The sequence below is a fragment of the Podarcis cretensis genome (assembly GCF_951804945.1).
Source record: "Podarcis cretensis genome assembly, chromosome: 16".
NCBI lineage: Eukaryota > Metazoa > Chordata > Lepidosauria > Squamata > Lacertidae > Podarcis > Podarcis cretensis.
Window position 1 is genome coordinate 27,150,114 of NC_137186.1, and position 20,961 is coordinate 27,171,074.

The window sequence follows — 20,961 nt, forward strand, 5'->3', positions numbered from 1 at the left end:
CTACCCCACAGGGGATGCGCCCACTTTGGAAACCAGACAACCCACCCTGGCAGCCGAGACCCTTGTGACATGAAGAAGTCGATTTGCATCTGCTCGCTCTCTCCTGTCTGCGGACACCCTCTCCGAGGCTGGCCTTCCTTCCCGCGGCTTCGCTCGACTGCCAGAGGGGCTGTTATTTCACTGGAATGAAATGCTTTGGTCACAGGCTCCTTTGTTTGCCTTGGCATGCAGGCTTCGCCATATGTTCTTTTTATCCATCCCTGACCGCGGAGGGCTGAGGTCCCGCGCAGCTGTAGTTGAGGGCCGGGGGGGGGGCTTGCAGGCTGGAGCCACTGGGAGACCAGGGCAAGCGGACCATCTCTCCCACCCACCCCTTTTAGGTTTCCATTCTCCTCCCCCCCCCCCCACTCTTTCTTTCTGCAAAACTGGCACAGTTTTTAAGAAGCCAGCCCACGATCTGCAGAAGGGGCCGTAGCAGCTTGGTAGCTGAGCGTCTGCTCTGCATGCAGAAGGTTCCAGGTTCAGCCACCAGTGGCATCTCCAGTGTTCCCTGCCTGAAACCCCTGGAGAACTGCTGCCAGTCAGTGTAGGCAATATTAAGCTAGATAGAGCAACACATTGTGGGTTTTCTGTGTGTTAGTGCTCTTGCATGCAGCTCGGTGCCTCCTAGGTGCCCACAACCAGCACATGAACTATTTTCATTAGTTCATACAGCTACTTATAATAGATTTAGGTTTCTGGTCTTTTACCATTAGGTATCTTCAAGGCCATTTTCTGAAATGAGATTACTTTTGTCCTGCCATGGGATGCATCCAGTAAGTCACGCATGTCTCAACGCATTGACCAAAAGTGCTCTTTCAAAATGGTGGAAAGGGCTGCCACATCCCCTTGTAGGGATGGAGCTGAGCAGCACAGCCTAAGCAAGATTATTCCGAGAGAGCGCAACTTGCCTGCCTCTCCCTCTCACACACTATGACCTCCTCTGTGTGCAGCAACAGTGTTTGTCTCCAGCATCTGGTGTTCCAAGATAGACTGCCCTGGCACATGGAGGTTTCACTTGGGGGAGGGGATTATCTCATCGCTCATAGCAAGCAAAAAAAAAAAAAAAAAAAGCACGAGCTGCAAGCACCTGGGAGCTTTTAAAAAAAATGCCCCTCGATGCATAAACACCACCCACCTCCAGGCTTGCACAGGGTCTGCCCTGGAGTGCCCTTCCCAGATCTTGTGCCCACTTGCCCTGGCTCTGTGAGGTAGAAGCAGACTCTTGAACAGGCCTAACCTTCCTGTTTGACGGCGAAGGAAGTCTCTGTTTATGCAGTAGCTGAGGAAGTTGCTTGTTCTGCCCGGAGCGGGTCAGCTCTCCTGTGGCCTTCAAAGCTGCTTTTGATCTGGTGGCCCTTTCACTATGAAGGCCTTTCGGTTTCCCCAGGAGGAGGAATGGAAGTGAAGAGGAGGAGGGAGGTGGTGGGTTGCCCTACAGCTCCTCCTCCCCTGAGCAGGAAATGGAAGATGGTGCCAGCCTTCTCTTTGGAACAGCATATCCAGCAAGAAGGTTGCAACATTGGTGCAGCAACTATGGACCATGCCATAGGGTGAGCATCAGAAGAGGCTGCTGGCTTAGGTCAGTGCATCTGGTCACACCTAGTCCAGCATCCTGTTCACACAGTGGCCAACCAGATGCCTCTTTTGGGAAACCTGTAAGCACAAGAGCTCTCTCCCTTCCTGCAGATCCTGGCAACTGATCTTCAGAAACATTACTTCCTCCAGCTGTGGAGAACAGAGCCATCCTGTCCAGTAGGCGTTGGTAGCCTCATTCTCCATGAATTTATCCAATCCTCTTTTAAAGCCATACAAGTTGGTAGCCATCAACTTGTGACGCGGCAGCTAAAAACGCCAATGCAATTCTGGGCTGCATCAATAGGAGTATAGCATCTAGATCAAGGGAAGTAATAGTGCCACTGTATTCTGCTCTGGTCAGACCTCACCTGGAGTACTGTGTCCAGTTCTGGGCACCACAGTTCAAGAAGGACACTGACAAACTGGAACGTGTCCAGAGGAGGGCAACCAAAATGGTCAAAGGCCTGGAAACGATGCCTTATGAGGAACGGCTAAGGGAGCTGGGCATGTTTAGCCTGGAGAAGAGGAGGTTAAGGGGTGATATGATAGCCATGTTCAAATATATAAAAGGATGTCACATAGAGGAGGGAGAAAGGTTGTTTTCTGCTGCTCCAGAGAAGCGGACACGGAGCAATGGCTCCAAACTACAAGAAAGAATATTCCACCTAAACATTAGGAAGAACTTCCTGACAGTAAGAGCTGTTCGACAGTGGAATTTGCTGCCAAGGAGTGTGGTGGAGTCTCCTTCTTTGGAGGTCTTTAAGCAGAGGCTTGACAACCATATGTCAGGAGTGCTCTGATGGTGTTTCCTGCTTGGCAGGGGGTTGGACTCGATGGCCCTTGTGGTCTCTTCCAACTCTATGATTCTATGATTCTATGATTCTACAGTGGGAGAGAGTTTTAACTATGCTAGGTATGAAGAAGCTGGTCCTTCTTGTCTGTCCTGAATCTTCCGACATTCAGCTTCACTGGATGTCTACCAGTTCTAGCGGGGAGGAGCGGGTGGCGCTGTGGTCTAAACCACTGAGCCTCTTGGGCTTGCCGATCGGAAGGTCGGCGGTTCGAATCCCTGCGATGGGGTGAGCTCCTGCTGCTCCTGCCAACCTAGCAGTTCAAAAGCATGCCAGTGCAAGTAGATAAATAGGTACCGCTGTGGCAGGAAGGTAGAGGGCATTTCTGTGCGCTCTGGTTTCCATCACTGTGTTCCGTTGCACCAGAAGTGGTTTAGTCCTGCTAGCCACATGACCTGGAAAGCTGTCTGTGGACAAACGCCAGCTCCCTCGGCCTGAAAGTGAGATGAGCGCTGCAACCCCATAGTCACCTTTGACTGGACTTAACCATCCATGGGTCCTTTACCTTTTACCAGTTCTAGCATTGTGGAAAATTTTCTCTCTCCACTTTCTGCATCATTTTCTAAACTTCTATCATGTCTCCTCGTACTTGGCTTTTCTCTAAATTTAAAAGTCCCAAATGCTGAAACTGTTCTTCATTGGAAGTTAAGGCACAAAACCGAAAGAGTTAAAAGGATTGTGGATGGCTACTGCTGTATAAATATTAAAAACAATGGAAATTTAATATTAAGGAAATTAATAGATTTACATTATTTATTATTTATTAAATTTATTAGTTGCTCCCCCCCTTTTTTTTTACAAAAGCAACTTACAAAACATATAGAAACGAGCACATACATTAAAACCGATGTAGAACAAAGCATAGAAAAATCTAAAAAGACATTCTTATTTTTTAAAGATAGGATTCAAACATTCCACCCACTGAAGAAGGCTGCAGAAAAATTAAAAACCAAAGCTCTGGCAGAAAAGGAATGTTTTCACCTGGCACCCGTAATGATGGCACCAGGCAAGCCTCCCTGTGGAGAGCATCCCACAAGTGGGGAGCCACCACTCAAAAGGCCCTTCCATAGAGAACTCCCATAGAGGAGGCAGACGGAGAATGGCCTCAAATGATGAACACAATGTCCAGGCCAGTTCATATGGGGGGGAGGTAGTCCTTGACGTATTGGGGTCCTGAGCCACGTAAGGTTTTATACGTCAAAATCAGCAGTTTGAATTTGGCCTGGAAGCTATTTGGCAACCAGAGCAGTTGGGCCAGAATTGGTGTGATGTGCTCAGTCCATCTTGCCCCAGTGACCAACCTGGCTGCCGAATTCTGCACCAGTTTCCGAACTATCTTCAAGCGCAGCCCCACATATAATGCATTGCAGTAATCTAACCAAAAAAAAGGTTACCAGAGCCATAGACAACAGAAATAAATATTTCGGAGAAAACTAAAAACATCAGCCTGATGAAAAAATATATATTTACAGAAAACTTAAGTATCTTATCCAAAGAATTTTTGTGAACATAAGGCAAGTCTGGAGGTATCTATGTCGATAAGGAGGCAGGAAGCTCCCTTACATTGAGTCACGCCATTGGTCCATCTAGCCAAGTATTGTTGACACTGGTTGGCAGCAGCTTTCCAGAGTTTCAGGTGTCTCTCCCAGCCTTACCTGGAGATGCCAGGGTTTGAACCCGGGACCTTCTGCATGCAAAGCGGATGTACTGCTACCCTGCCCCCACCACCCGCCCTTGCCCTTCTTCTCCAACTTTAAGGAAACAAGGGCTAAGACCTCCTCTGACTAGTGTTGGCCCAGGAGGCAGGCCAGTGAAAATGGGGATCTGTGGGGAGAAACGCTGTGGCTGGGAGGGGGGGTGGCGCTGGTTGGAAGCGAGAGGCCCGCAGGAAGCAGCACGGCGCTTTTGCAGCCGCTCTTGGCATGATTTATTTGGCAACGAGTCACCCAGAACCAGATGTCTGAGTGCCGAGCAGCTACAGGAAACTCTGCATCCCTCGGGGGGCTCACTCTGCACAGAAGCCGCCCTGTTTGGGGTCTCCTTGGCCCAGGGGCTGTTCAGGCAGGCAGGTCCCAGTCTCGTTTGCAAAGCGTTATGCGGCAGGGGAAGGCTCAACGGCCATGTTATTGTGCAAGTGCGCTGCAATTCGTTCTCCCAGCATCTTCATTCTCTAAAGTGGCTGCTGAGAGTTTTCCATTAAATTTATTTAATTGGTTTTTTTCAAATTAAAATTCCACAGAGATATAATCAAACCTAAATCATAAAAACAAGATTCCAAGGAATCTCCTGAACTTCCATCCTCCCCTTTGTGGGTCCTATTATTAATCATTTCCTCCTGCATCTTTTATGATGATCCAAGTCTTTTACATCACCATTGTGTCCAGAATCCAGCCTTAAACTACAAGTGATATCCCAATCCTACTAACGATTTCAACTGTTTACGATGGTCTTTAAAATAAGTTATAAATTTTCCCCATTCCTTATTAAAGTTTTGATCTTCCTGATTTCTGGTTCTTCCGGTCATTTTAGCCATTTCAGCAGAATCCATCATTATGCCAGCTGCTGAGAGTTTCCCTTCTTCTCTTATAATGCCAGAACCATACAGGACCCATCCACGGAAGCTAAACACTGGAAGATTCAGGAGAGATGAAAAAAAAAAGAGTGTTGTTATTTTTCATCACACAGCACAGAGTTAAACTATGGCATTTGCTCCCACAAGAGGCAGGGATGGCCACCAGTTTGGATGGCTTTAGAAGAGGGCTAGAAAAATTCAGAGGAGAAGCCTATCCACAACGGCTGTGCTCTGTCTACACTGTTGCAGGCAGTGTGCCTCTGAATATCAGTTAAGAACATAAAGAGAGCCTGCTGGATCAGGCCAATGGCCTATCTAGCCCAGCATCCTGTTCTCACAGTGGCCAACCAGATACCTCAATGGGAAACACAAAATCAGGATTGGAGTGCAATATGTTGTTGTTCTTCAGTCATTTAGTCGTGTCCGACTCTTCGTGACCCCATGGACCAGAGCACGCCAGGCACTCCTGTCTTCCACTGCCTCCCGCAGTTTGGTCAAAATCATGCTGGTAGCTTCGAGAATACTGTCCACCCATCTCGTCCTCTGTCGTCCCCTTCTCCTTGTGCCCTCAACATCAGGGTCTTTCCCAACATCAGGGTCTTTTCCAGGGAGTCTTCTCTTCTCATGAGGTGGCCAAAGTATTGGAGCCTCAGCTTCAGGATCTGTCCTTCCAGTGAGCACTCAGGGCTGATTTCCTTCAGAATGGAGAGCTTTGATCTTCTTGCAGTCCATGGGACTCTCAAGAGTCTCCTCCAGACCATAATTCAAAAGCATCAATTATTTGGCGATCAGCCTTCTTTATGGTCCATCTCTCACTTCCATACATCACTGCTGGGAAAGCCATAGCTTTAACTATATGTGCCTTTGTCGGCAAGGTGATGTCTCTGCTTTTTAAGATGCTGTCTAGGTTTGTCATTGCTTTTCTCCCAAGAAGCAGGCATCTTTTAATTTCGTGACTACTGTCACCATCAGCAGTGATCATGGAGCTCAAGAAAGTAAAATCTCTCACTGCCTCCATTTCTTCCCCTTCTATTTGCCAGGAGGTGATGGGACCAGTGGCCATGGTCTTAGTTTTTTTGATGTTGAGATTCTGTAGCGCAATATACCCTGCTCTATAGTTTCCAGCAACTGAGATTCAGAAGCATTGCTGCCCCTGACCTCACATCCCCTGTCAGCCCAAGCCCAATTTTCTTATCTCTTGTGGATAAGCTTCAGTGCCTTGTGCGCACCTTCTCATTTCCTAGGACAGCCAAATTCAGCAGGCGGCATAAACCCTCTTGAGGCAGTTCTTAGCCAGAAAGGGAGAGGGCACCCTCTGCTGTTAGAATAAATGAAAAGTTTCTCTTTTCTTTCTGAGGACTTCTGGGTCTCTCTTAATCATCTTGAGTTTAGCATGGTGGTTCCTCCTTGAAGCCAGCCTGCTTATTCAAGCATTCAACCTGATTTGATTGCACAAAGCTTTTGTGGAGGTTAGCCCAGTTCCTGGTCTTCACTGAGCACTCATTCTGATTGTGTGTGGGGAGGTTAATGAAAATACTCTCGGTAAAAATCCAGACTCATTATTATTACAAGAAAATACCAAGCAGCGCAATCTAAAAATTAACACAGATATAAATGCTGTCAATGAAACTCCTGTCAAAGTACTAATATAAAATACCGAGCAGTGCAATATTTTTGTTGTTGTTTAGTCGTTTAGTCGTGTCCAACTCTTCGTGACCCCATGGACCAGAGCACACCAGGCACTCCTGTCTTCCACTGCCTCCCGCAGTCTGGTCAAACTCATGCTGGTAGCTTCAAGAACACTGTCCAACCATCTCGTCCTCTGCCGTCCCCTTCTCCTTGTGCCCTCCATCTTTCCCAACATCAGGGTCTTTTCCAGGGAGTCTTCTCTTCTCATAAGGTGGCCAAAGTCTTGGAGCCTCAGCTTCAGGATCTGTCCTTCCAGTGAGCACTCAGGGCTGGTTTCCTTCAGAATGGATAGGTTTGATCTTCTTGCAGTCCATGGGACTCTCAAGAGTCTCCTCCAGCACCATAATTCAAAAGCATCAATTCTTTGGTGATCAGCCTTCTTTATGGTCCAGCTCTCACTTCCATACATCACTACTGGGAAAACCATAGCTTTAACTATACAGAACCAGCAAGCCACTCCAGTATCCCTGCCAAGAAAACTCCATGGACAAAGACAACAGGCATATAAAAGTGCAATATTAAGAATTAACAATCAAGGGACTGCAACTCCCATCAGCAGTTTGAATGAGAGGTTGCTGATTATGGGTGCATACGCTGACCCCACCCCCTTTTGCTTCTGGCTGAGTAAGTTCTGCAGGTTTTGTGTATTATTCCAAAAACATCGACTGCAGGTTGCAGTGGGTCAAAAGAGACTGATGTGCATGTCTCCATGCCGTGAGAAACAGCACCACTCCCTTAAACCACTTTCAACTCTCTTGGAAGCCAGTGTCTGCAAGGTCCAGATAGATGCTTGCCTATGGCCTGTAATTCTTGCCTCTGCCTCTGGGTGAGCATGATGCAAATGAGTTCTCTCCTTTTGGGGCTCTTCATCCATCCCAAATGCCTTGCACTGGTACAAAAGGGAGGGGGAACCACCCAAGAAGTGTTGCAGGAGTTTGTGATGTATTCTAGGTTTCCTCCTTTTCTGTGGGTTTCAAAGAGATGTTCTTAGAATGCATGGAAGGGGAAAATATCCAATGTGGCTACTTTGCCAATACTGAATGTAAACCTATGGTTGGAAGAGGTGCAAAAAGCAGCAATGAGAGATGAAACACCTTTGAAGGCTACAGTGTTTGCGGGCAGCATCAACCTGAAGGCACCATAGGCCATTTTCCCTCAACCTGATGGCCTTCAGATGTTTTGGTCCACAGCTGCCATCATCTCTGCCGAGCAGTCAGGGTGTGAGGCCTCATCAGCATATAACACCTGCGCTCACAGATATGCATTGGTTTCCAACTTGCTCCCTGGGCGAGTTCAAGGTGTTACTATTAGTATATACAGCCCTTAACAACTTGGAACCAGTTTACCTATGAGGTCGCTTTCCCCCATATAGGCCTATTCGACTGTTTCGATCTGTGGAACTGTGGCTGTCACAGGTGCCAGATAATACACGTTCCACATCTGTAATAAATGTGTTTGCGTGGCAGCACATGCACTCTGGAACTCCCTGACTATTGACTGTACTCTTTTCAGCACCTGCAAAAAAAAAAAGTTCTTTAAACAAGCCTACTAGACATGTGGAATGTTGGTGTACGTTTTGCTGTTTCTAGTTTATTGCTGATTTTTATATATTTTTGGCTGCTTTAAATATTATTTACTGATTTATTTTTTTTGGTTCTTTGTTAACTGCTTTGAGATTTTGTTTTTTGTTTTTGTTTTACAATCAAGCGGTGTATACATTGTGTGTGTACACTGCTTGATTGTAAAACAAAAAATCTCAAAGCAATTAAGGAGCAAAAAAAATCAGTAATACACACACACACACACACACACACACACACACACACACACTAAGGGTTATGGGTTCCCCATCCCTGTTCTAGCCTGATGAAGAATTCTGGAAAACTGAAAAGCTTGCACACTAATTTTTGGTGAGATTTCAGTTGGCCTAATTATCAAGGGAATCTGGTCTCTCGGGTGTGGATTTCGTTTCTTTCTGAGCCAACACGGCTACCCCCCCCCCAATGTTTCTTCTTTTCATTGCTTTTTTCCAGTGCTGGATTTACGTATAAGCTAAACAAGCTATAGCTTAGGGCCCCACTCTCTTGGGGGCCCCCCAAAAAATTAAAGGAAATAAAACTGGATGTACATTTCCAAAATGTAAAATTAAAAAACAAATAAAATAAAACCTACGTACAGCAACAGTGTTTTGTGTTGTGTAGGCTCCTATTTGTTATATGCAAATGGCTTTAGATACCTATTAGGTGCATAAATTACCATACAGTATAGCATATGTTCAACATAAAAACAGCAACAATTTGTTGTTGGCAAGGACAGCTGGACATATAAAGGGCCCCATTACCTTCAGTAGCTTAGGGCCTCATCAAACCTAAATCCGGCCCTGCTTTTTTCAGATGCAGACCGAGAACCTCTTTCTCAACCTTTTCTCTGTGTTGCAGTGGCTCATCATGACCTGGAGAACACCATGAACTGCAGCTTCATTGAGCCCCCATCAGTGGTGGAGCAGCCGTCGCCTTCGTGGTCCTCCCGGGGCTCCTTCTCGTCCTTCGACACTACGGATGAGGGCCCCGTGTACTGCGTGCCACACGAAGGTGAGCAGGGCAGAAAGGCAGGGCTCTGGGGAACCCCAGTACAATGGCAGTCCAGACTTTTGAGCCTCAACAGGCGTATCTGCCATAAAAACTTGCCACCTTCTTACAGCATCCCCTGCTGCCATGGCTTCTTCCAAAGTAAAAACCTTAGCTGAAATTAATTTATTGCATTTATATCCCATATACTGCACTTCTTCCCATTCTCATTTAAGCCCTACAACAACACTGTGAGGTAGGTTAGGCTGAGAGATGGGGACTGGTCCAAAGTCACACCCAGTGGGAATTTGAACTCTGGTCTCCCAGATCCTAGTCTGACACTCAAACCACTACATCACCCTAGATCTTTAGGCCAGCGAAGCTACAGGGAACCAGGCAGAGGGCCCTCTCGGTAGTGGCACCCACCCTGTGGAATGCCCTCCCATCAGATGTCAAGGAAATTAAAAAAAAACTATAGTTGTTTAGAAGATACCCAAAGCAGCCCTGTATAGGGAAGCTTTTAATGCTTGATGTCTTACTGTGTTTTAATTTCCTGGAAGCTGCCCAGAGTGGCTGGGGCAATGAGTCACATGGGTAGTTTATATTATTATTATTATTATTATTATTATTATTCCCACTCTGGGCAGCTTACAACACAAAAAATTGTAAAACATTAGACATTAAAAACTTCCTGATACAGGGCTGCCTTCAGATGTCTTCTAAAAGTTATTTATCTCCTTGATATTTGATGGGAGGGTGTTCCACAAGGAGGGCACTACTAGCAAGAAGGCCCTCTGCCTGGTTCCCTGTAACCTCACTTCTCACAGTGAGGGAACCACCAGAAGGCCCTTGGAGCTCGACCCGGTGTCTGGGCTGAACGATGGGGGAGGAGACGCTCCTTCAGGTATACTGGGCCAAGGCCATTTAGGGCTTTAAAGGTCAGCACCAACACTTTGAATTGTGCTCAGAAACTTACTGGGAGCCAATGTAGGTCTTTCAAGATCGGTGTTATATGGTCTCGGCGGCCGCTCCCAATCACTGGTCTAGCTGCAGCATTCTGGATTAGTTGTAGTTTCCAAGTCGCCTTCAAAGGCAGCCCCACATAGAGTGCATTGCAGTAGTCTAAGTGGGAGATAACCGGAGCATAACTATATCTGGTTTTCCTTGTGTGTGTTGAGGTGATATGAGTCAAGTGACACATTGAACATTTGTAATATAGAAAAAACATTTTGAGCTGTAGCTAATAATGTCATATTCAGAGTTGACTCATTTAAATTAATGAATATGGCTGCATTGTGGAGAAGGGATGTAGCTCAGTAGTACAGCATCTGCATGCAGAAAGGCCTAGGTTCAGTCCTCAGTGGCTTATTGAGGTAGTGCTGGGAGAAAACCCTGCCTGAAACCCTGGGCAGCTGCTGCCAGTCAGTGCGAACAGTGCTGGACTAGATGGGTCAATGGTCTGATTCAGTATAAGACTCAGTATTGGGAAGGGCTGTGGTTCACTTGTAGAGCTTCTGCTTTGCTTGCACGGGGTCTCTGGTTAAATCCCTAATGACATCTCCAGGTAGGGCTGGAGGAGACCCCACCTGAAATCTTGCAAAGAAGCTGCGAGTCAGTGTAGACAATACTGAACTTGCTGGGCCCAATTGTCTGCTTCCTACATTCCTACCTTAAGTCAGAGACTCATAAAATTGTAGAGTCACAAAGACCATCCAGCCCAACCCCTTCCAATTCAGGAATTATTTTGCCCAAAATGGGTCTCAAACCCACAACCCTGAGATTAAGACTCATACTGTACCTAAGGAGTTATCCCATTCATTGCAATGAATATTTTCTGAAGATGACGTCAGCAGCCCCTGATGTCATCTCTAAGCTTTCATCTGCGGCACTGAGGACTAGAACCCTTAAAAAAGAGAGCTGGGGTTGTCTGGAACTGGGATGGGTGCATCGGTGCTTACAATGCTTGAAGTCCACATTCCCATCTTGCAGCCTAACCATAGCCAGGAGGTTAAATTGCTATACCAGCCGCTGAGCTCCTTTCTTTTCCCTCTTCCTTTAATTTTGGCAATCGTTACAGAGCAAAGGAATTTGGCCTGAGCCCAGCTCCACCGCAACCCTTCTGTAGCAAATAGCAGGCCTTCGTGAAATAGCCCTGTAATGACTAAAGAATTCTAAGGCCACACATGCGTGACTCCAAAAGAGAGGGAGAAAAAACAGAAAACCATAATTGCCAGGCAGAGAGTTTCCCACCAGTGGAAATTAACTCCTGGGATCCCAGTCCTTTATTTCCACAGGTAGAAAAAGTCAATGAGGCACCCAACTCCCCCATTGGACTCCCACCAGCCCGAGCCAAAGAATGGGGCTACTGGATTAGTCCAAAGGCTCATATTTAGTCCAGCATTCTGTTCTCACTGTGCCTGACCAGATGCCTCTTCTAGAAAGCCCAAAAGCAGAACCTCAGCTCTATGGCTGATGGGAGTTGTAGTCCAAAACAGCAGAAGGGCCACAGATTTGAGAGAGGCTGCCTTGACATATCTTACAAAATGGGGGATGGATCAAGTGCCCCCCCTTCAAGCAGAAGGTGTGGAGGAGCTTGCACTCTCCCTAATTCATTCATAGCTTCATTTATGCCAGGGATGGGAAACCCATGACCTCCAGATGTGGTTGAACTCCAGTTCCCATCATCCCCAATCAGCATAGTCAGGGGTATGATGTATCATTTATTATGTGCCCTTACCCCGAGGGCCCAAGATGAGCCACAGCTATTTAAAATAAAAGATTAATAATAGTTTTAAATCACCAGAATAAGTTGAGTCCTGAAAATATACGTCTCAAGTGCCAAAGAGGTGCATCTTCAGCACTCAACAAAAACTGTACAGTGAACGTGGAAGCTGCAGCTCTGTGGGATGAGAGTTTCACAACTTAGGGGCTGCCCCAGGGAAAAACCTCTCCCAAACTGCAGATAGCTGCAGGCTTCTGAGGTTACTGGAACTACCAAGAGGGCCCCCTCTGCTGAACTTAACAACCGAGAGGCTCTGTCAGGAAGGAGTTTGCCTTTCAGATATTTGGGGCCTAAGTTTGTTCCGGGTTTTAAACACCAGCATGAGCACCATAAATTGGACCTGGAAACAAACTTGGCAACCAGTGCAGCTGTTTAGAAACAGGGGTTATATGAGATCTAAACAGAAACCCAGCCAGGAACTCGGCTACTATGTTTTCAACCAGCTGAAATCGTCTTCGAGAGCAGCCCCACCTAAAGCACATTGCAGCAATCCCATCTGTAGTCCCATGTCACAGGTGCACCCCAGACACAGCAGATAGTTAACTACCACCTCCTGATGGACTGCATGCATGCAGCTGGAGACTATGCCTGTGTAGAAACTGTCTCTGCTCTTCCCTCTTCAATCCCCTCCTGGTTCTGGGAGACAGGGGTGCAGGAGAGAGTGAGGAAGCACCTGGCTCTTCACTTGCCAGCCCTGCAACTTCCTCCTCTTCCTCCAGCTCTGAATCTCTCCTTGTCTCTGATTCTTGCCCGCTGGCTGATACAGATCCCCACAAATCACTGCCCCCTCTCTCCTGAGACAGACTCCAGACCCCCCTTTCCTCAATGCACACTTGTCAGTCCCTAGCATCCCAACAACACCTGGAGGGCCACAAGTCCTCCATCCTTGTGGGATATTTAAAACATGGCTCCACACTGACTCCTAATGACCCCCGCCTGCTTTCCCTCTGCAGAGAGTGTGAGCGACAGCAAGGACAGAGTTTCCGCTCCCTGCAACCCAGTGGAGAAGGTGGCACCACCCATCAGTGAGGAGGAAGCCGGAGAGTACACCGTCTTGAAAGAGAGCCCCTCCATCCCAGCGGACAGCAGCGAGACGCCCTTGCTCAAATCCTCTGACAGCGAGCGCTCCTCTTCCGGGTCTGGCTCGGTCAGCGGGGCCCTCTACGCCCGGATCGCTCGCCTCTCCAAGCAGTCCAGAGACGAAGATGACAACGCAGGTGCCGCCAAGCCCCCATCGCCGGAGAGAGCCAAGCCCCCTCCGCCGGACCCCTCGACGAAGCCCAAAGTCTCCTGGATCCACAGCAAGTACAGTTCCAACCAGTCCAACTCCCTGCCCGCCATCGGGATGGCTGACCTGACGGAGCACAAACAGGGCTTGGCAAAGAGAAAGAGGAGCCCCAGCGAGACGTCAGCCGGGGTCCATGGCAAGGTGCCTGCCGCAAGGGGCAAAGAGAAAGCCCCAAAGCACCCGAGGGAGCTGAGCTCCCCCGAAGGCAAGGCCCTCTCCCTGTCCGGGGAGCAGCTGTCCCCATCCAAGCTCAAGCAGAGGCACAAGGCCAGCGCGGAGCACATGGAGAACATCAACGGGGCTGTCCAGAACGTGATCAAGAAGATGGGCAGTTACGCTCCGGACCGGAAAGGGAGCGATGCCCCCAAAAGCCCCAGCCACAGCAAACTACGCTCCGAAGTCATTCACCCCCACCTGTCTTCAGAGGCGGCCACGCTGCTGGCGGCACAGCTGAAGGAAAAGACTCAGAGCCTAAACCGGGGTGATGGGGGCACACGGCAGAACGGGGTAAGCCCCCTGCCGGCCCAGAGGGAGAAGCCCACCCCGCCGCAGAAGGCCAAGCGCTCCGTGGCCGCCGGCAGCCAGAAGTCCAGCAAGCCCGTGCTGCCAACCTCCCCAAACTTGCAGAAACTGATCAGCCCTGTGGCGGAGGCGCCAGCCGGTGAGCCCAGAAAGGCGGAAAAGCCCAGCTCCGGTGTCAGCCAAGAGCCAACAACGCCTGTGGCCGGGGACCAGGTGGTCAAGAAAACGCCCATCAAAAAGCCCCCCAGGAAGAAGAGCAGAGAAGCCGCCATGGAGCAGCAGCCCAAAGCGGCCACCACGTCACCTCAGACCGTGCAGTAGAAGGTGGCCACGTTACTAAGAGAGGACTGCACACACACACAAAAACAAAGGAAGTGAGGATTGGGGGTTGCGGGGGAAGCACAGAACTTGTCTCGGGGGAAGCCAGGAGACTGGCAAAGACTCTTTTGAGGGTGCCCCCCACCAGTGAGACGTGGACCCTATTGACAACAGAGGCCTTCTCCCTCACCCCCCACCGACAGCAGAACCAAAGCACTTCTGATTTTGCTCCCCCCTTTGTGGAGCGGGAACGGGATTTTGTGGACCAAGCGCTGGGCGCCTGGGGCTCGGGGAGGGGGAGGGCTTAGCAGGGTGGGTTGGGTGGCTTTTATTTGTACCAGTATTATAATTGCGTATGCCATGCTTCTCTCCCCTAGGGATTTCCAAGTTGCTATAACCTGCATCAATGGAGTCGCTGGCTTTCAGGTTCTGAGCATGGTGGTCACAAAAGGCCATGGCATAAGCTCCACGAGGCAGAGACCTTTGCCAATCTGCTGCCCTGCTTCCCGACGTCCTGGGCTATCGCTCACATAAAGCCCCAAGCTAAACATCCGCCTGACGCTGGGGCTATGATGGGGCCATGCTGACCAGGGCTGGTTGTAGAATCATAGAATTGGTGAGCTGGAAAGGACCAAAGGGGGTCATTTAATTCAACGCCCTGTGGAAATCACAGCTAAAGAATCCCTGACAGATGGGCATCCAACCTGTGTTTTAAAAACCTCCAATGACGAGAGCCCACCACCTTCCAAGGGAGTGCATTCCATTGTCAAACAGATCTCACCGTCAGAAAGTCCTTCTTAATGCTGAGTCGGAATCTCCTTTCTGGTCATTTGAATCCGTTGGTTCAGATCCTTCTCTCTTGAGCAGAAGAATACAAGCTTGCTCCCATCTTCCGTGTGACAACTCTTCAGATATTTGAAGATGGCTCTCATGTCACCTCCCAGTCTCCTCCAGGCTAAACATGCCCTTAACTATTCCTCATAAGGCTTGGTTTCCAGACCCTCAATCATCTTGGCCGCCCACCTCTGCACACATTCCAGCTTGCCACTATCCCTCTTAAACTGTGGTGGACACAGGACTCCGGGTGGGGTCTGACCTAGGCAGAATAATGTGGTGCTATGACTTCCCTTGATCTCAACCCTGGACTTCTCTTGCCACAGCCTAGAATTGCATTAGCAGTTGATGGGAGATACAGGCCAGAGGTGCGCAAGGGGGCATCAGGTTGGCAAAGGAGGCTGCTCTGTGGGCATAGAGGCGGGAGGCAACTTTCCTTTCAAGCTGGCCATGTGTGCAGGCCTCGCACTGGCCTGGAGCTTCAGCACACCCAGTCTTGGGATAGCATCCCAGACCTGACTGGGCACGCCTTCTGCTGGAGCTTTTTCATCCTGTGGTGCCAATATGGGCACCGTCCTCCCTTGCAGCTGTGCTGCCTCGAGCTGGCTTCGATGGACGCCCTGCCCCCCCTTTTTTTGCATCAGTGGTTCTGGCCACCATAAGAGGCCTCCTGTCCTGGCTACGACAAGGGCAGTTTGGTACACAAGTCTAGCGTCTCCATTGAAAGCTTCCTCCATTAAAAAGAAACGGTGTATTTCTAGCTCCGTGTGTGGTTTCGGTGCCTGTGCTTTGGCCTTTCCTGACCTCTTCTCCTGGCAGCTGTCTACTCTTCACCAACTGTTTGGGCCCTTCCCTGCAATCTGGTAAGAGTCGGCTGGCCCTCCAGCACACCTGAGATCAGCACCCTCAAGGAACCATGGCAGGTGGGGTGGCGAGAGCCGCTGTGCTGAATCTCCCACAGTGTCCTGGGGCAACTGCCATGTTGGTTTGGCCATTCCAAATGGCGCCTTACAGCAGCCCACTGCTGCTGCAAGGATGAGTGCATAAGCATGTCCAGGTCCACTAGAATGCACTTTTTCCACTTTTTTCGACCCAGGAGCCATCTCCCGAGAAGAAGAGCTGCCCTTTATTAGAAGGCTATGGTCATCAACCAAGTGGTGTCTCCAGGTATGTTGGGACTAGGCTCCTTTTTGAAATCCTGAAGAGCCACAGCCAGTGACAACCACCATGAGTGTTGGGCTACAAGCCCTATCAGCCCTAGTCAGCATACCCCAATGGCCAGGGAAGATGGGGAATTGTATTCTGCAGAAACCTGGAGGGCCCCTGATTGGTGACTCCTGAGTTAAATGGACCCAAGTGCAGGTATGTGGCCAAATATACACATCCTCAGCTTCACAGAACTATAAAAGCCCTGCAGGGCTATATTGCCAGTAGCTGCAGGCTCAGGTGTGCAGGGTACCTTCATGATAGTCGCAGCCATGCAAGATTATCTGCTACTCTTCCAATAATTAGGGATGCATTGCAGATCTCCATGTGTTGCCTTAAAGATAGATTTGCTATTTTCTGTGCACACGCACAGGCAAATAATTTTTAGTGCTCCAGTATCTTCTCCCAGAGAGACCCAAGTAGTGTTTAACGTGAAGCTCTACTGTGAGGAGCGGAACTTGCACTCGCTGTTCTCTTGCAACTGAAGCACCGTGCATTTTCAGGGTTCCTAGATGCTTCACTTTGGAGCGTATAGAACAACTCCTCAGTGTTCTTCCTGCATGTCTTCTCCCGGAGTGACCCTAGGAGCCCATTCTCAGGGGCTGACTTGCCTCCTGATGGGCTCCAGCCGGCACAAAAGGGTGTGGAGGTTTCTTCTCAGTGGCTAAAAGGCTTCCCTTTCATGCTGATTGGGCGGCTCTAGGATGCTGGAGACGGGGGACCCTGCTGCAGAAATAGTAACAGGGCTTCAACTCCCCAAGACCCCAAACCACTACACCACTGTATATAACCAAACTCCTAAGAAATGGCCTTTCCCACAACACCCATATACAGTGGTACCTCGGGTTAGGTACTTAATGCGTTCCAGAGGTCCGTTCTTAACCTGAAACTGTTCTTAACCTGAAGCACCACTTTAGCTAATGGGGCCTCCTGCTGCTGCCACGCCGCTGGAGCCCGATTTCTGTTCTTAACCTGAAGCACTATTTCTGGGTTAGCAGAGTGTGTAACCTGAAGCGTATGTGTCAGAGCTGCCCCTAGGTCCCAGCTCACAGAGGACCAAAGCGAGGCTGTCGTTATGTACAAAAGTCTTTATTGAGGTTCAGTTTCCATTTCAAAGCCGCAGCGCGCAGCTCTACGTCTTAAACCCTAGACCGGCGAAGTCCCGTCTGATCTCCTCCCCTCTGACACCAGTTTAAGATCCTAGCCCTGCTCCACCTTTTCCGCTGCTTTCTCCTCCTCTGGGTCCTCCTGCCCGCTGGGGCATCCCCCTTTCTGGACTCTTCTGACGCTGAGTCGCTTAGCTCCTCCCCCTGCCTCCGGCGGGCATTAGGACCCGGTTCCCAATCCTCATTCTCTGCTGTCCCGCGCTCCTGTACATTTGAACTTGCCTCTCGCGCCAACCCAGTGACCTTCCTCCTGACCGTTACACTACTTCTGTCACTGCTTCCCTCTTCCGGGATACTGGCCGGATCTGACCTCCCCTCCGTTGTCTGACTCTCCGATGGAGGTGTGGTCAGCCCTGCCTTATCTTCTCTCCCTGGTGGGGAATGCACTGGCCCCGATCCTTGGGACTCTTCCCCCCCACTCTGCTCTGGTGGGGAAGCTGGTCCTGATTTCCAACTACTGCTCTGGGAGTCCCTGCTGCCCCCTTGCTCCTGGGGCGTTCCCCTTGGGAACCCCCTACCCCTGGCCACTGGCGCCCCCTTCTGTGAATCTTCCGATTCGCTGGAGAGGCTCATGGAATCCCTCGGTCCACTGTCCTCTTCTCCTACGCTCCCCTCGGATTCTTCCCCTTCGCTCTCCATCTCCTCTCTTCCCTGTGCCTCTGCTCCTGAGCCCCTGACAGTATGTAACCTGAAGCATATGTAACCAGAGGTACCACTGTACATATACTGTACACCCCTGACATGCTACAGAATACTCCAAGCAACCTGTCCTCAAATGCACCAAGCAACTAGCATTCAGAAGTGTTTCTGCCTTCGGATGTGGAGACAGAGCATAGCCGTCCGTCATAGCTAGCTAGTGACTGCTGTCAGGCTTCTTCCCCGTGAATTTGCCCAGGCCTCTTTAAAGCCATCCAGGTTGGTGGCCATCACTGCCTCCTGTGGAAGGGAGTTCCATAGGTCATCTATGCGCTGCATGAAGTACTACTTTCTTCTGCCTGTCCTGAATCTTCCAACATTCAGCTTCATTGGAGGTCCACGAGCTCCAGCATTATAAGAGAAAAACTCTTCTCTATCCACTTTATCTATGCCAGGCATAATTAAATAAACTTCCATCCAGTCGCCTCTTGCTTGCCTTTTCTCTAAATGAAAAAAAAAAAATCCCAAACGTTGCCATCTTCCTTCATGGGCTCTCCATGTCCCTTCCTGGGTTTATAAGCAAGATTCGGAACAATGATCACACCCTTTTCTGTAGCCATCAAAATCCAGCTGAGGCAATGAGTATTTGAAACCGGAAAAAGATGGGCAGACCCCCTTGCTGGAGTCTGGGCAGCCATCAGCTGCTTCCTGGTTTATATTTGGAGCTGAGATGTGGCTTGTGCCAAAGTTCCTTTTTTTCCCCCCTGCCTGTTTAGTCTGTGCAGGAGAGCACAAATCACAGCCCAATGTCATCACTATGGCAGGGTCTGGCTTTCATTAGGGCCCACGTGAGCCGCCTCAGCTGATGCCTTGGCCTCCTTACCCAAAATATGTGCTGTGGAGGACGCAAAAGCGCAGCGACACCTTTCCATTCTCTGCTTTGTGCAAGCAAATCAAGGTGAATGTTGTATAAACCGGTTGTATGCAGGAGCCTCCAAAGTGAGTGAGCAAAGTCTGTTTGGTTCCTGGTGGAGCATCGCCCCCGCAACATAGCCAGCCACTGGGAGAGCATAAAAAGAGCTCTGCTGGATCAGGCCGATGACCCATCAAGTCCAGAATCCTGTTGTCACAGCGGCAAACCAAATGCCTGTGGGAAACTGGCAAGACCCAAGCTCAAGAATGCTCTCTCCTCCTGTGGCTTCCAGCAAGGTATTCAGGAGCATTGCTGCCTTCAGTCGTGGAGACAGAGCATAGCCAGAAGGAACTATCCACTCTGAGATTTGAAAGATGCAGGGTGTGTGGGCCTGGGAAGATGCTAGCACAAGCCTCCGTTCAACCTTTGAGGAGCAGAGAGGCCCCGCATTGCTGGAGCGCTGGCCCTGCAGGGGGGAAAGACTACAAGCAGCACAAGAGCACTCTCCCAGTCCCCTTGTGGTTTGCAGCAACTGGTATTCAAAAGCATTACTGCCTCTTACTTTGGTGATCTTCATAAAAGGTAAAGGGACCCCTGACCATTAGGTCCAGTCGTGGCCGACTCTGGGGTTGCAGCGCTCATCTCGCTTTACTGGCCGAGGGAGCCAGTGTACAGCTTCCGGGTCATGTGGCCAGAATGACTAAGCCGCTTCTGGCGAACCAGAGCAGCACATGGAAACGCTGTTTACCTTCCCGCCAGAGTGGTACCTATTTATCTACTTGCACTTTGACGTGCTTTAGAACTGCTAGGTTGGCAGGAGCAGGGACCGAGCAACGGGAGCTCACCCCGTCGTGGGGATTTGAACCGCCAACCTTCTGATCGGCAAGTCCTAGGCTCTGTGGTTTAACCCACAGTGCCACCCGCGTCCCTGGTGATCTTCATACTGGGGATTTAAATAAGACGCAGCACTGAGCACATTTTCTAAAACGCTTCTCCCATTTTGCTAGGCCAAACTGTCTCACCACCACCTCCCTGCCCCGTTCTTCTCTACCGTACGAGGAAACCACGAGTTCAGATTTGCGCTAGAAATAAAAGACTCTGACAACTGCTGGAGTTATCCCTTTGAGGCCATTTCCCCAGACAATGGTGGGTGCTGCTTCAGCAAGCATGTATCCTACAGGGAACCCTGCAGCCAAAGGATTGAACACTCCTGGAGAAGTGATGTAACAGAAAAGGATTGAGGCAAACTGCAATGGCATAAACTTCTCAATGGATTGGGCCCCCAGTTTACAGAACTAATCCTGCCCCTGAGCAGCTCTCACCCCAGCATATCCCAATTGTGCGCCTCCTGGTGCCTGCTCGTCGCAATGCAATAGGAAATGGAAGGGGATCTCTGAACTGGCTGCAAATGTTTTGACGGGCCCTTTGCTGCAACCTCCACCACCCGTTTCCCCCCACTGCCCAGGCCTGCCAAGAGCACCTCAACAAGGCCTGCGAGAGGCATCAGTGTTACTCTAGCGGTACCCCGCAAGCTCCTTGCCAAATTAAACATCTCTGGGCATCGCTGCGGTTCCCACAAGGAACCCAGCCCTTCCCAGAGACAGGCAGGCAGCCGAGAACTGCACGGAGGCTCTTGCCAGACGAATTAGGAAGACGCCTGGGACCTACATCTGGTAGCTATTGAGTGGGGTTGTGGGGAGAGGAGGGGGAGAGAGGAGTGCAAGGAATTGTGGGAGACTCAATACATCCGACAGCAGATTTCCCCAACCTGGTGCCCTTTGGTTGCTTGGGGGCATCAGCCTCAGGGGGCACTGGATTAGGGAAGAGTGGTCTACAAAGTGCAAAGGGAGTCAGAGGGGTGATCTGAGAGCTTTAAGAACATAAGAAGAGGCTGCTGGATCAAGCCAGTCCAGCATCCTGTTTTCACAGTGGACCACCACATGCCTGTGGAAAACCCCCAAGCAAGATTCAAGCGCAAGAGTTCTCTCCCCTCCTGTGAT

At 49.7% G+C, this 20,961-nt stretch overlaps 1 protein-coding gene across 1 annotated transcript in view; it reads left to right on the forward strand.

Moving 5' to 3' along the window:
- The window catches only part of LOC307204729 (scavenger receptor class F member 2-like), a 54,251-nt gene extending 38,451 nt beyond the window's left edge, over positions 1-15,800 (forward strand). The window contains 2 exon segments of the mRNA XM_079956589.1: positions 9,168-9,320; positions 13,032-15,800. Of these exon segments, the coding sequence (XP_079812715.1) occupies positions 9,168-9,320; positions 13,032-14,209 (1,331 nt within the window). The 3' untranslated portion in view covers positions 14,210-15,800.
- The last annotated feature ends 5,161 nt before the right edge of the window (positions 15,801-20,961 follow it).